This window comes from Oncorhynchus masou, unplaced genomic scaffold (assembly GCF_036934945.1).
Source record: "Oncorhynchus masou masou isolate Uvic2021 unplaced genomic scaffold, UVic_Omas_1.1 unplaced_scaffold_439, whole genome shotgun sequence".
NCBI lineage: Eukaryota > Metazoa > Chordata > Actinopteri > Salmoniformes > Salmonidae > Oncorhynchus > Oncorhynchus masou.
The window spans coordinates 237,687-253,518 of NW_027010781.1; the positions used below are offsets into that span (position 1 = coordinate 237,687).

The 15,832-nt window shown below is 44.1% G+C and overlaps 1 protein-coding gene and 1 pseudogene across 1 annotated transcript in view; both read left to right on the top strand.

Annotated features, from left to right (window-relative positions):
- Window positions 1-1,358, top strand: part of LOC135535052 (E3 ubiquitin-protein ligase TRIM39-like) — a 63,505-nt gene extending 62,147 nt beyond the window's left edge. The window contains exon 5 of the mRNA XM_064961783.1: window positions 297-1,358. Coding sequence (XP_064817855.1) covers window positions 297-820 — 524 coding nt within the window. The 3' untranslated portion in view covers window positions 821-1,358. The remainder of the gene's footprint in view (window positions 1-296) is intronic.
- LOC135535059 (NLR family CARD domain-containing protein 3-like) overlaps window positions 1-15,832 on the top strand; it is a 126,407-nt pseudogene that overhangs the window by 65,332 nt on the left and 45,243 nt on the right.

The following is a 15,832-nucleotide window of genomic DNA, read 5'->3' on the forward strand; positions in this document are numbered from 1 at the left end:
CATTACTGACTTGGTCATATTAAATATCAGCTGTAGTTCTACAGAAGCAGAAATCAGGGACACCAACGTTTACAAAGAGTTGATTTGACTGTGTGTGTATGTGTAATTAATGTGAATTAGTGTGTTTTATATTACCATACAGTATAACATATGATCATTCAACAAGTCTCAAGTTACCTTAACTTCTCCTTTTGATACTTAGAAACATCTACATTAAATGAATTAGTGAAAAGTGAGTTAACATTCTAATGTGAATGATGATGATTTCTAATATTGTGTCTGGTTTCATCCATCAGATGTCTGTGATCTCACACTGGACCCAAACACAGTAAACAGACTCCTCTCTCTGTCTGAGGAGAACAGAAAGGTGACATGTAGGACAGAGAAGCAGCCGTATCCTGATCACCCAGAGAGATTTGAGGGCTGTGGACAGGTGCTGTGTAGAGAGGGTCTGACTGGGCGCTGTTACTGGGAGGTAGAGTGGAGTGGGAGAGGGGCTGTTATAGGAGTGACATATAAAGGAATCAACAGGAGAGGATGGGGTGATGACTGTTGTCTTGGATACAATGACAAGTCATGGTGTCTGTTCTGCTCTGACAACAGTCACATTGCTAGGCACAATAATAATCACACTATCATAGACGTCCCCTCCTCCAGCTCCCACAGAGTAGGAGTGTATCTGGACTGGCCAGCCGGCACTCTGTCCTTCTATAGAGCCTCCTCTGACACACTGACCCACCTGTACACATTCACCTCCACATTCACTGAACCCCTCTATCCAGGGTTTAGTGTTGGCGACTCAGTGTCCCTCTGTCAGTGATACACACACACACTACTCAAACACACACATTGGCATACACTGGACAAACACACACACACACACGCTGGATACACACACAAACACAGTGGACACACACAAACACAGTGGACACACACAAACACACTGGATAAACACACACACACTGGACAAACACACACACACAGGACACACACACATGCGCTTCTTCCTATAATTGTGAGGACCTTGACCCAGGACCGTTAAAATACCAATGTGATCTCAGAACATACTGCACTTGTTTTATACTGTTTTAGATGGATCCTCTGTTTATCATCTTGTTTTATACTGTTTTAGATGGATCCTCTGTTTATCATCTTGTTTTATACTGTTTTAGATGGATCCTCTGTTTATCATCTTGTTTTATACTGTTTTGGATGGATCCTCTGTTTATCATCTTGTTTTATACTGTTTTAGATGGATCCTCTGTTGATCATCTTGTTTTAGGTGGATCCTCTGTTTATCATCTTGTTTTATACTGTTTTAGATGGCAGGTTGAATAAAGAGAAGCTAGTGATGTGGGGGTTCTCTCATAACTCTCATGATTTCAAAAAGGATTTATGGCGAACGCCACCAAATGATTATGTTAGGTCAGTACACAGCCACAGAAAAACACAGCCATTTTCCCAGACAAAGATAGGAGTCGCAAAAAAGCAGAAATATAGATCCATAACCTTTGATGCTCTTCATCAGATGACATTCATAGGACTTCATGTTCCACAATACATGTATGTTTAGTTCGATAATGTGGATATTTATATATATTTATATCCACAAATCTCAGTTTACATTGGCGCCATGTTCAGAAATGCCTCCAAAATATCCGGAGAAATTACAGAGAGCCACGTCAAATAACAGAAATACTCATCATAAACTTTGATTGATGATACATGTTTTACATAGAATTAAAGATACACTTGTTCTTAGTGCAACGGCTGTGTCAGATTTAAAAATAACTTTACGGAAAAAGCAAACCATGCAATAATCTGAGATAAACAACATTTCTCCTCCAGAAATACGAAATTACATCATAAATATTCCCTTACCTTTGATGATCTTCATCAGAATGCGCTCCCAAGAATGTTACTTCCACAATACATTTTTATTTTGTTTGATAATGTCCATTAATTTAAAAAAAGTAGCTACTCGCGCAGGTCCAGGCAAACGTCGGATGAAAACTTCAAAAAGTTATTACAGGTCGAATAAACTTGTCAAACTATGTAGAGAATCAATCTTCAAGATGTTGTTATCATAAATATTCAATAACGTTCCAACCTGAGAATTCCTTTGTGTCTACAGATGTAATGGAACGCAAGGCGATATCATGTGGAATTCGCATGACCAGGAACTGGCTCTCTGCCAGACCACTGACTCAAACACCTCCCATCCAGCCCCACATCACAGTAGAGGCTTCGTTCAATGTTCTACAGACTGTTGACATCTAGTGGAAGGCGTAGGCAGTGCAAACAGATCCATATCTTACTGGGATTTGAATAGGCGATCAGTTGAAAATCAACCAGCCTCAGAATTCTCACTTCCTGTTTGGATTTTTTCTCAGGTGTTTGCCTGCCATATGAGTTCTGTTATACTCACAGACATCATTCAAACAGTTTTAGAAACGTCAGAGTGTTTTATATCCAATAGTAATAATAATATGCATATATTAGCATCTGGGACAGAGTAGCAGGTAGTTCACTCTGGGCACGCTATTCATCCAAAGTGAAAATGCTGCCCCCGATCCTAGAGAAGTTTTAAAGAAGGATTTTTAAGCCTGGAGACAATAGAGACATGGATTGTGTATGTGTGTCATTCAGAGGGTGAATGAGCAAGACAAAAGTTTTAAGTGCCTTTGAACGGGGTATGGTAGTAGGTGCCAGGCGCACTGGTTTGTGTCAAGAACTGCAACACTGCTGGGTTTTCACGCTCATGTTCCACCACCCAAAGGACATCCAGCTAACTTGACAACTGTGGGAAGCATTGGAGTCAACATGGGTCATCATCCCTGTGGAACTCAATGTTAGGAGGGTGTCCTTCATTTCTAGTCCACTCAGTGTATAACATGTAGACTACACTGCTCAGTTAGAGTAATATCTAGTCCATTCAGTGTATAACCTATAGACTACACTGCTCAGTGAGAGTAATATCTAGTCCACTCAGTGTAACCTGTAGGCTACACTGCTCAGTTAGAGTAATATCTAGTCCACTCAGTGTATAACCTGTAGACTACACTGCTCAGTTAGAGTAATATCTAGTCCACTCTGTGTATAACCTGTAGACTACACTGCTCAGTTAGAGTAATATCTAGTCCACTCAGTGTATAACCTGTAGGCTACACTGCTCAGTTAGAGTAATATCTAGTCCACTCAGTGTATAACCTGTAGTGTAACGACATTCTTCTTTTGTCGAGAGTCGGACCGAAATGCAGCGTGTTGGTTACTCATGTTTAATTGGTGAAACAAACGAACTATACATGAAACTAATAAATACAAAACAACAAACGGAACGTGAAACCTATTACCTGACTGGTGAAACTAACACAGAGACAGGAACAATCACCCACGAAATACAAAGCGAACCCCAGGCTACCTAAATACGGTTCCCAATCAGAGACAACGAGAATCACCTGACTGATTGAGAACCGCCTCAGGCAGCCAAACCTAATCAACACACACCCTAATCAACTACAATCACTATAACTAAAGAACCCCACAAAGAATACAACAAACAATAAACCCATGTCACACCCTGGCCTGACTAACTAATAAACTAAAACACAAAATACTAAGACTAAGGCGTGACAGAACCCCCCTAAGGTGCGGACTCCCGAACGTAACCTCAAAACCATAGGGAGGGTCCGGGTGGGCGTCTGTCCATGGTGGCGGTTCCGGCTCCGGATGTGGACCCCACTTCATAAATGTCATTGTTCCTCCCCTTCGCGTCCTGGGATAATCCACCCTCGCCGCCGACCATGGCCGAATAGTCCTCATCCAGAACCCTACATAACAGAGGAGCAGCTCGGGACTGAGGGGCAGCTCGGGACTGAGGGGCAGCTCGGGACTGAGGGGCAGCTCGGGACTGAGAAGAAGCCCAGTACTGAGAAGAAGCCCAGTACTGAGAAGAAGCCCAGCCAGGCAGTTGAATCCGGCAGATCCTGGCCGACTGGCGGATCCTGGCCGACTGGCGGATCTGGAAGAGTCTGGCCGACTGGCGGATCTGGAAGAGTCTGGCCGACTGGCGGATCTGGAAGAGTCTGGCCGACTGGCGGATCTGGAAGAGTCTGGCCGACTGGCGGATCTGGAAGAGTCTGGCTGATCTGGAAGAGTCTGGCTGTCTGACGGATCTGGAAGAGTCTGGCGGATCTGGAAGAGTCTGGCTGTCTGGCGGATCTGGAAGAGTCTGGCAGACTGGCGGATCTGGAAGAGTCTGGCAGACTGGCGGCTCTGGCTGCTCCATACTGACTGACAGCTCTGGCGGCTCCATGCAGACTGGCAGCTCCTTGCAGACTGGCAGCTCCATGCAGACTGGCAGCTCCATGCAGACTGGCAGCTCCTTGCAGACTGGCAGCTCCTTGCAGACTGGCAGCTCCATGCAGACTGGCAGCTCCATGCAGACTGGCAGCTCTGGCTGCTTCATGCAGACTGGCAGCTCCATGCAGACTAGCTGCTCCATGCAGACTGACAGCTCTGGCAGCTCAGGCTGCTCTATACAGGCAGGAGGCTCCGTCAGCGCGGTAGAGGAGGAAGGCTCTAGAACCGCTGAACAGGCGTGAGACTCCGACAGCGCAGGAGAGGGAGAAAGCGCTGGCTGCGCTGAACAGGCGAGGCGCACTGAAGGCCTGATGCGTGGTGTTGGCACTGGTGGTATTGGGCCGAGGACACGCACAGGAAGCCTAGTGCGGGGAGCTGCTACTGGAGGGCTGGGGTGTGGAGGTGGTTCTGGATAGACCAGACCGTGCAGGCGCACTGGAGCTCTTGAGCACCGAGCCTGCCCAACCTTACCTGGTTCAATACTCTTGGTTGCCCTGCCAGTGCTGTGAGGAGAAATAGCCCGCACTGGGCTATGTAGGCGAACCGGAGACACCGAGCGCAAGGCTGGTGCCATGTAAGCCGGCCCAAAGAGACGCACTGGAGACCGGATGCGTAGAGCCGGCTTCATGGCATTTGGCTCGACGCTCAATCTAGCCCGGCCGATACGCGGAGCTGAAATATACCGCACCGGGCTATGCACCCGCACTGGGCTATGCACCCGCACTGGGGACACCGTGCGCACCACTGCATAACACTGAGTGCTACGGGGCGGTAGTCGTTTAGCTCAGTTACCTTAGCTTTCTTGGGAACAGGAACAATGGTGGCCCTCTTGAAGCATGTGGGAACAGCAGACTGGTATAGGGATTGATTGAATATGTCCGTAAACACACCAGCCAGCTGGTCTGCGCATGCTCTGAGGGCGCGTCTGGGGATGCCGTCTGGGCCTGCAGCCTTGCGAGGGTTAACACGTTTAAATGTTTTACTCACATCGGCTGCAGTGAAGGAGAGACCGCATGTTTCCGTTGCAGGCCGTGTCAGTGGCACTGTATTGTCCTCAAAGCGGGCAAAAAAGATATTTAGTCTGCCTGGGAGCAATACATCCTGGTCCGTGACTGGGCTGGATTTCTTCCTGTAGTCCGTGATTGACTGTAGTCCCTGCCACATGCCTCGTGTCTGAGCCGTTGAATTGAGATTCTACTTTGTCTCTGTACTGACGCTTAGCTTGTTTGATAGCCTTACGGAGGGAATAGCTGCACTGTTTGTATTCAGTAATGTTACCAGACACCTTGCCCTGATTGAAAGCAGTGGTTCGCGCTTTCAGTTTCACGCAAATGCTGCCATCAATCCACGGTTTCTGGTTAGGGAATGTTTTAATCGTTGCTATGGGAACGACATCTTCAACGCACGTTCTAATGAACTCGCACACCGAATCAGCGTATTCATCAATGTTGTTATCTGACGCTATTGAAACATGTCCCAGTCCACGTGATGGAAGCAGTCTTGGAGTGTGGAGTCAGCTTGGTCGGACCAGCGTTGGACAGACCTCAGCGTGGGAGCTTCTTTTTTTAGTTTTTGTCTGTAGGCAGGTATCAGCAAAATGGAGTCGTGGTCAGCTTTTCCGAAAGGGGGGGCGGGGCAGGGCCTTATATGCGTCGCGGAAGTTAGAGTAACAGTGATCCAAGGTTTTTCCACCCCTGGTTGCGCAGTCGATATGCTGATAAAATTTAGGGAGTCTTGTTTTCAGATTAGCCTTGTTAACCTCTTGAAACTCCCCATCCCGGATCCGGGATTGTGACTAAGCCTCAGGCTCATTAGCATAACGCAACGTTAACGATTTCTGAAAATCGCAAATAAAATTAAAATAATGCGTTTGCTCTCAAGCTTAGCCTTTTCTTAACAACACTGTCATCTCAGATTTTCAAAATATGCTTTTGAACCATAGAAATTGACTAATTTGTGTAAGAGTATGCAAAGCTAGCATAGCATTTTGTGTAGCATGTAGCACGCAACATTTTCACAAAAGCCAGATAACCAAATAAATAAAATAATTTACCTTTGAAGAGCTTCTGATGTTTTCAATGAGGAGACTCCCAGCCACATACCAAATGCGCAGTGTTTCCTGAAAGCGTCTGTGTGTAGGAGAAATCGTTCCGTTTTCTACATTGCGCCTGGCTACCGAAACGAACCGAAAATGCAGTCACCTACAACGTGAAACTTTTCCGGATTAACTACATAATATCGACCGAAACATGGCAAACGTTGTTTGGAATCAATCCTCAAGGTGTTTTTTCACATATCTCTTCATTGACATGCAGTTCGTGGAAGCTTGCTTCTCTCTCTGTGCCCCATGGAAAAATACTGGCAGGTGACTTTTGCGCACCAATTTCGGCGCAGGACACCGGGCGGACACGTGGTAAATGTGGTCTCTTATGGTCAATCTTCCAACAATCTGCCTACAAATACGTCACAATGCTGCGGACACCTTGGGGAAACGACAGAAAGGGCAGACTCATTCCTCTTGCGTTCACAGCCATATAAGGAGATCATGAAAGACAGAGCCTCAAAAATCCTTGTCATTTCCTGGATGCCAAGTCATCTTGGTTTTGCCTGAAGCTCACGTTAAAGGGCACGCACAGAGAAGATATTTGTATTTCTGGACACGTCAGAGTGTTTTCTTTCGAACAGTAGCAATTATATGCATAGTCGAGCATCTTTTTGCGACAAAATATCTTGTTTAAAACGGGAACGTTTTTCTTCCAAAAATGAAATAGCGCCACCATAAGTGTAAGAGGTTAAAATCTCCAGCAACTATGAATGCAGCCTCCGGATAAATGGTTTCCAGTTTGCAAAGAGTTAAATAAAGTTCGTTCAGAGCCATCGATGTGTCTGCTTGGGGGGGATATATACGGCTGTGATTATAATCGAAGAGAATTCTCTTGGTACATAATGCGGTCTACATTTGAATGTGAGGAATTCTAAATCAGGTGAACAGAAGGATTTGAGTTCCTGTATGTTTCTTTCATCGCACCATGCTTCGTTAGCCATAAGGCATACACCCCCACCCCTCTTCTTACCAGAAAGGTGTTTGTTTCTGTCGGCGCGATGCGTGGAGAAACCCGTTGGCTGCACCGCTTCGGATAGCGTCTCTCCAGTGAGCCATGTTTCCGTGAAGCACAGAACGTTACAGTCAGTTGACTATCTGGTTAAATAGTGAAACAACATGATGTTATTGTGTGTTAGTCAGTTGAATATCTGGTTAAATAGTTAAATAATATCATGTGTTTATAACCTACTGTATCTGGTCTGTTAGTCAGTTAAATAACTGGGTAAATAGTGAAACAACATGGTGTATTATTGTGTGTTTATAACCTACTGTTAGTCTGACATGTTAGTCAGTTCTGGTTAAATAGTGAAATAACAGGGTGTGTTTATAACCTACTGTATCTGGCCTGTTAGTGATAAGTGAATGTATATGTTTAAAGTAATAATAAGAGATAAAGTTCCTCCACCCAGGGAGGAACAGATGTGCTTGTAGACTTGTAGGTGCTTGTAGGAGTTATAGAAATGGCTATGAGCATTATATTATTTTTAGAGCTCTCATGAATAAACTACAACGAACCTTTTGCAGAATCTGAGTCTTTGCCTAATTCTTATTAACCCTAGCTTTACAACCTGGGGGAAATTGGTCAAAGCTATAGTGATTGTTATCATCATTGAGATTGAAATGTCTCATGACAAAAATCTACAATGGAATGGTTCAAAAATAAACATCCAGGTGTTAGAATGGCCAAGTCAAAGTCCAGACCTGAATCCAATCGAGAATCTGTGGAAAGAACTGAAAACTGCTGTTCACAAATGCTCTCCATCCAACCTCACTGAGCTCGAGCTGTTTTGCAAGGAGGAATGGGAAAAAATTTCAGTCTCTCGATGTGCAAAACTGATAGAGACATACCCCAAGCGACTTACAGCTGTAATCGCAGCAAAAGGTGGCGCTACAAAGTATTAACTTAAGGGGGCTGAATAATTTTGCACGCCCAATTTTTCAGTTTTTGATTTGTTAAAAAAGTTTGAAATATCCAATAAATGTCGTTCCACTTCATGATTGTGTCCCACTTGTTGATTCTTCACAAAAAAATACAGTTTTATATCTATGTTTGAAGCCTGAAATGTGGCAAAAGGTCGCAAAGTTCAAGGGGGCCAAATACTTCCGCAAGGCACTGTATATAGTGGTCACCTGATGCTCTGAGTGATTCTATCAGGATATACATGCCTCTAATGTATATGGCTACATTGTGTAAGTGGTCACCTGATGGCTCAGAGGGATTCTTGCGTAAAATACAGAGGTAGCCCTTATTCCAATCGGTCCTACTGAAAAACGAATTGTCCCGGTGGATATATTATCGAATAGATATTTGAAAATCACCTTGAGGATTGATTATAAACAACGTTTGCCATGTTTCTGTGGATATTATGGAGCTAATTTAGAATATTTTTCGGCATAGTCGTGACCACAATTTCCGGTCGACTTCTCAGCCAAACGTGAAGAACAAATGGAGCTATTTCGCCTACAAAATAATATTTTTGGAAAAAAGGAACATTTGCTATCTAACTGGGAGTCTCGTGAGTGAAAAAATCCAAAGCTCAAAGGTAAACGATTTAATTTGATTGCTTTTCTGATTTGTGACCAAGTTACCTGATGCTAGCTGGACAAAATGCTATGCTAGGCTATCGATAAACTTACACAAATGCTTGTCTAGCTTTGGCTGTAAAGCATATTTTGAAAATCTGAGATGACAGGGTGATTAACAAAAGGCTAAGCTGTGTCTCAATATATTTCATTTGTGATTTTCATGAATAGGAATATTTTCTAGGAATATTTATGTCCGTTGCGTTATGCTAATTAGTGTCAGGCGATGATTACGCTCCCGCATGCGGGATGGGGAGTCACTAGTTAACTTAAGACGGACTCTAACTGAGCAGTGTAGTCTACAGGTTATACACTGAGTGGACTAGATATTACTCTAACTGAGCAGTGTAGTCTATAGCCTGTAGTCACTAGAGGTTCTCCATTCAATTCAGGAAGTACACTAACATTCCAATTCCCTTCAATGCTTCTTAATTAGGTTAACCTTCCTAAATGATTGAAATTGACCCCAACCATGCTGTGCCCACTGACCACCAGAGGAGGCTGGTGAGGGGAGGATGAATAATAAGGGCTAGAATGAAGTGAATGGAACTGTACATGTGTGAAAGATTAGTGGAATCTGTGTGGGTAGCTGGACAGGTAGGATGACTGACAGTGAAGGTGAACAGGTGGTCACGTGTCATGTGACAGGAATGGATGAGACTGAGGCAGGAATTCCTTTAACCATAAAGTGGTATATTTACTGAGTAGTCTGTGCTGCATCACAAAGGAAACAATAACATGTATCCAATCAAATTCATAATTATATCAATTCATTATTAACATAATTTAGGGATTCAACAGTACAGTTCATTAAGAAGTCAATAGTAATCATGCGCGAGTCATTTCGGCTCGTAACTATTTATCATAAATCATGAAATACAAACAGTGAATACAATACAAATATATATGTCACGGCTTTCGTTGTGGGAAGGAGGAGCGGACCAAAATGCAGCGTAGTTGTGATTCATTTTATTTAATAAGGAAACTATACACGATTAAACTAACAAAATAACAAACGCACGAAAACCAAAAACAGCCCTATCTGGTGCAAAACACAGAGACAGGAACAATCACCCACAAACACACTGAAACCCAGGCTACCTAAATATGGTTCCCAATCAGAGACAATGACTAACACCTGCCTCTGATTGAGAACCGCCTCAGGCAGCCAAACCTTATCAGGACAGACATAGAAATAGAATAACAAGACATCCAACATAGAATGCCCACTCTGATCACACCCTGACCAACAAAAACATACAAAATAAACTATGGTCAGGGTGTGACAGCACGCTCCCCAAGGTGCGGACTCCGGCCGCAAAACCTGAACCTATCGGGGAGGGTCTGGGTGGGCATCTGTCCGCGGTGGCGGCTCCGGTGCTGGACGTGGCCCCCACTTCACCGTAGTCCTCCCCCACCAAGTCCTCTTCCGTGACCTCCTAGACATGGCAACCCTACTAAATAACACGGGACAGAGGGGCAGCTCGGGACAGAGGGGCTCCTCAGACTCCGGCAGCAGCGCCTGACAGGCGGGAGACTCCGGCAGCAGTGCCTGATAGGCGGGAGACTCCGGCAGCAGCGGAGAGGAGGAAGGCTCTGGCAGATCCTGGCTGACTGGCAGATCTGGAAGAGTCTGGCTGACTGGCGGATCTGGAAGAGTCTGGCGGATCTGGAAGAGTCTGGCGGATCTGGAAGAGTCTGGCGGATCTGGAAGAGTCTGGCGGATCTGGAAGAGTCTGGTTGACTGGCGGGTCCTGGCAGACTGACGGCTCTGGCTGCTCCATGCAGATTGGAAGCTCTGGCGGCTTCTTGCAGACTGGCAGCTCTGGCTGCTCCATGCAGACTGGCAGCTCCTTGCAGACTGGCAGCTCCTTGCAGACTGGCAGCTCCGGCTGCTCCATGCAGACTGGCAGCTCTGGCTGCTCCATGCAGACTGGCAGCTCTGGCTGCACTAAACGGGCAGGAGACTCCAGCAACGCTGTAGAGGCGGTAGGCTCTGGCAGCGCTAAACAGGCGGGAGACTCCAACAGCGCAGGAGAGGCGAGGCGCACAGTAGGCCTGATGCGTGGTGCTGGCACTGGTGGTACTGGGCCGAGGACACGCACAGGAAGCCTGGTGCGGGGAGCTGCCACCGGAGGGCTGGGGTGTGGAGGTGGTACTGGGTAGACCGGACCGTGCACGCGCACTGGAGCTCTTAAGCACCGAGCCTGCCCAACCTTACCTGGTTGAATACTCCCGGTCGCTCTGCCAGTGCGGCAAGGTGGAATAGCCCGCACTGGGCTATGCAGGCGAACCGGGGACACCGAGCGTAAGGCTGGTGCCATGTAAGCCGGCCCAAGGAGACGCACTGGGGACCAGATGCGTAGAGCCGGCTTCATGGCATTAGGCTCGACGCTCAATCTAGCCCGGCCGATACGTGGAGCTGGAATAGAACGCACCGGGCTATGCACCCGCACTGGAGACAACGTGTGCACCACAGCATAACACGGTGCCTGCCCGGTCTCTCTAGCCCCCCGGTAACCACAGGAAGTTAGCGCAGGTCTCCTACCTAGCGTCGCCATACTCCCTGTGAGCCTCCCCCCCAAGACATTTTTGGGGCTGACTCTCAGGCTTCCATCCGCGTCGCCGCGCTGCCTCCTCATACCAGCGCCTCAGCTCTCGCCGCCTCCAGTTCTTCTATGGGACGGCGATATTCTCCATGCTGATCCCCAGGGTCCTTCCACAATAATTCCTCCTCCCATGTCCATTCTTCCTTTAGTTGCTCCTTGGGGCGGCTACACTCCCCTGGTTTAGCCCAGGGTCCTCTCCCGTCGAGGATTTCCTCCCAAGTCCAAAAGTCCTTTTTTCACTGCTCCTGCTGCTGCCTTTGCTGTTTCCCGTTACCACGCCGCTTGGTCCTGTTGTGGTGGGTGATTGTCACGGCTTTCGTTGTGGGAAGGAGGAGCGGACCAAAATGCAGCCTAGTTGTGATTCATTTTATTTAATAGGGAAACTATACACGATTAAACAAAATAACAAACGTACGAAAACAGCCCTATCTGGTGCAAAACACACAGACAGGAACAATCACCCACAAACACACAGTGAAACCCAGGCTACCTAAATATGGTTCCCAATCAGAGACAATGACTAACACCTGCCTCTGATTGAGAACCATATCAGGACAGACATAGAAATAGACAAACAAGACATCCAACATAGAATGCTCCCTCAGATCACACCCTGACCAACCAAAACCTATGAGGATCCGTAGGGACGTAATCATTGACAATTCACATTACACAATATGTTTGAAGCGTGCGCTCCAAGCCGCGCTCCGCGGTGACTATAAACAATAACTGAATGGCCCACTCTCCCGATCGCCACAGATAATTCAGATGAAAGGTACGAGTCGGTGAACTTACGTGGATTCATGGACGCACAGAACTTCTGGATCAGATGGAGTTAAGGAAGAGAACGCAGCGAGATCAGACGATGGCAATTTCCTCCTTTTATGGAGTTGAGATCTGTCGGACATTTCCACCTGACCTAATTAAAGCGCCCCTGGCTCAGCTGAGTAAATGGCAATGAATTAAAGGATTATTCCACCAACTCTGTGGGCCTTGTCTACAGTTAGGTTAGTGTTTGGTTGGGTTAGGGTTAAGGATGTAGTTGGGTTAGGGTTAGGTTAGTGTTTGGTTGGGTTGGTTTAGGGTTAGGTTAGTGTTGGGTTGGGTTAGGGTTAAGGATGTAGTTGGGTTAGGGTTAGGTTAGTGTTGGGTTAGGGTTGGTTTAGGGTTAGGTTAGTGTTGGGTTGGATTAGGATTGGGTTAGGGTTAGTGTTGGGTTGGTTTAGGGTTAGGTTAGTGTTGGGTTGGGTTGAAGCCAGCATGTGGATGGACTTGAGAATAAGGTTGAGGATATATAGTTAATTCTCTGACTGTATTGACTATAGAATAAGGTTTAGGATATATAGTTAATTCTCTGACTGTATTGACTATAGAATAAGGTTGAGGATATATAGTTGTCAAAAGGTGAATTCACCAATTTGTAAGTCGCTCTGGATAAGAGCGTCTGCTAAATGACTTAAATGTAAATGTAAATAGTTAATTCTCTGACTGTATTGACTATAGAATAAGGTTTGGGATATATAGTTAATTCTCTGACTGTATTGACTATAGAATAAGGTTGAGGATATATAGTTAATTCTCTGACTGTATTGACTATAGAATAAGGTTGAGGATATATAGTTAATTCTCTGACTGTATTGACTATAGAATAAGGTTTGGGATATATAGTTAATTCTCTGACTGTATTGACTATAGAATAAGGTCTAGGATATATAGTTAATTCTCTGACTGTATTGACTATAGAATAAGGTTGAGGATATATAGTTAATTCTCTGACTGTATTGACTATAGAATAAGGTCTAGGATATATAGTTAATTCTCTGACTGTATTGACTATAGAATTAGGTTTAGGATATATAGTTAATTCTCTGACTGTATTGACTATAGAATAAGGTTTGGGATATATAGTTAATTCTCTGACTGTATTGACTATAGAATAAGGTCTAGGATATATAGTTAATTCTCTGACTGTATTGACTATAGAATAAGGTTTAGGATATATAGTTAATTCTCTGACTGTATTGACTATAGAATAAGGTTTGGGATATATAGTTAATTCTCTGACTGTATGGACTATAGAATAAGGTTGAGGATATATAGTTAATTCTCTGACTGTATTGACTATAGAATAAGGTTGAGGATATATAGTTAATTCTCTGACTGTATTGACTATAGAATAAGGTCTAGGATATATAGTTAATTCTCTGACTGTATTGACTATAGAATAAGGTCTAGGATATATAGTTAATTCTCTGACTGTATTGACTATAGAATAAGGTCTAGGATATATAGTTAATTCTCTGACTGTATTGACTATAGAATAAGGTCTAGGATATATAGTTAATTCTCTGACTGTATTGACTATAGAATAAGGTCTAGGATATATAGTTAATTCTCTGACTGTATTGACTATAGAATAAGGTTGAGGATATATAGTTAATTCTCTGACTGTATTGACTATAGAATAAGGTCTAGGATATATAGTTAATTCTCTGACTGTATTGACTATAGAATAAGGTCTAGGATATATAGTTAATTCTCTGACTGTATTGACTATAGAATAAGGTCTAGGATATATAGTTAATTCTCTGACTGTATTGACTATAGAATAAGGTCTAGGATATATAGTTAATTCTCTGACTGTATTGACTATAGAATAAGGTCTAGGATATATAGTTAATTCTCTGACTGTATTGACTATAGAATAAGGTCTAGGATATATAGTTAATTCTCTGACTGTATTGACTATAGAATAAGGTCTAGGATATATAGTTAATTCTCTGACTGTATTGACTATAGAATAAGGTTGAGGATATATAGTTAATTCTCTGACTGTATTGACTATAGAATAAGGTCTAGGATATATAGTTAATTCTCTGACTGTATTGACTATAGAATAAGGTCTAGGATATATAGTTAATTCTCTGACTGTATTGACTATAGAATAAGGTCTAGGATATATAGTTAATTCTCTGACTGTATTGACTATAGAATAAGGTCTAGGATATATAGTTAATTCTCTGACTGTATTGACTATAGAATAAGGTCTAGGATATATAGTTAATTCTCTGACTGTATTGACTATAGAATAAGGTCTAGGATATATAGTTAATTCTCTGACTGTATTGACTATAGAATAAGGTCTAGGATATATAGTTAATTCTCTGACTGTATTGACCCAGTTGAATCCCATTTCTGGTCCTGTAAACAGAAACAGAACAACATACATGGAAATGAGTTCAACACGTTTTAATGTATTTTTAGTTTTAATCATGTTCATTTGTATCTCACTCTGTATGGCAGATTCTCAGTAGGTTTCCATGGTCCATTAACCTAACAGCCTGGCAGGTCTACACAGTGAGAGAGAGAGAGAGGGAGGGAGGGGGGAGAGAGAGAGAGGGAGTGAGAGAGAGTGAGCGATAGATCCTTTAACCAGTTTGGCTCATTGGGCAGGTCAGAGTCTATGTTTGTGAGAGAGAGGGGAGTGTGGAGGCGGAGAGAGGAGCGAAGAGACAGAGGGAGAGACTACAGACATTATCACAACCTACCACCAGAGGAAGACAAATAAACAGTTTTGTTAGTTTGTCATTCTTACATTCATGGTCACAAAACAATCCCATCATTGTGGCAGAGAGAGAGATAGAGAGAGAAGACTGGATAACACCTCAGTCATCCTTTTTATGTCTCTAATTGGTTAGGTCAGGGTGTGATGTGGGGTGGGCATTCTATTTTTTGTTTTCTGTCTTTCTTTATTTCTATGTTTTGGCTGGGTATGGTTCAGGGACAGCTGTCTATCGTTGTCTCTGATTGGTTTGGTCAGGGTGTGACTGGGGTGGGCTGTCACGACTTCCGCCGAAGTTGGCTCTCCTGCCCATTCGGCGGTCGTCGTCACCGTCCTATTAGCCACTACTGATCCTTTTTTCGTGTATCTGTTGGTTTTGTCTAATTGGTTTCACCTGTGTGTTGTTTAGTTAATTAGTATCTGTATTTATGTAGGTTGCCCCGCCCTTGTGTTTTGTGCGGGATTGTTATTTTGTCATTTCGTTTTGTCTGTCGGTGTTTGCTGTTTGTTTTTCTCCCGGTTATTCTTTACTGTTGTTTTGTACACCGGAGAATAAACTATATTATTCGCATTTCTGCTCTCTGCGCCTGATTCCACCCACCTTGACCAGAC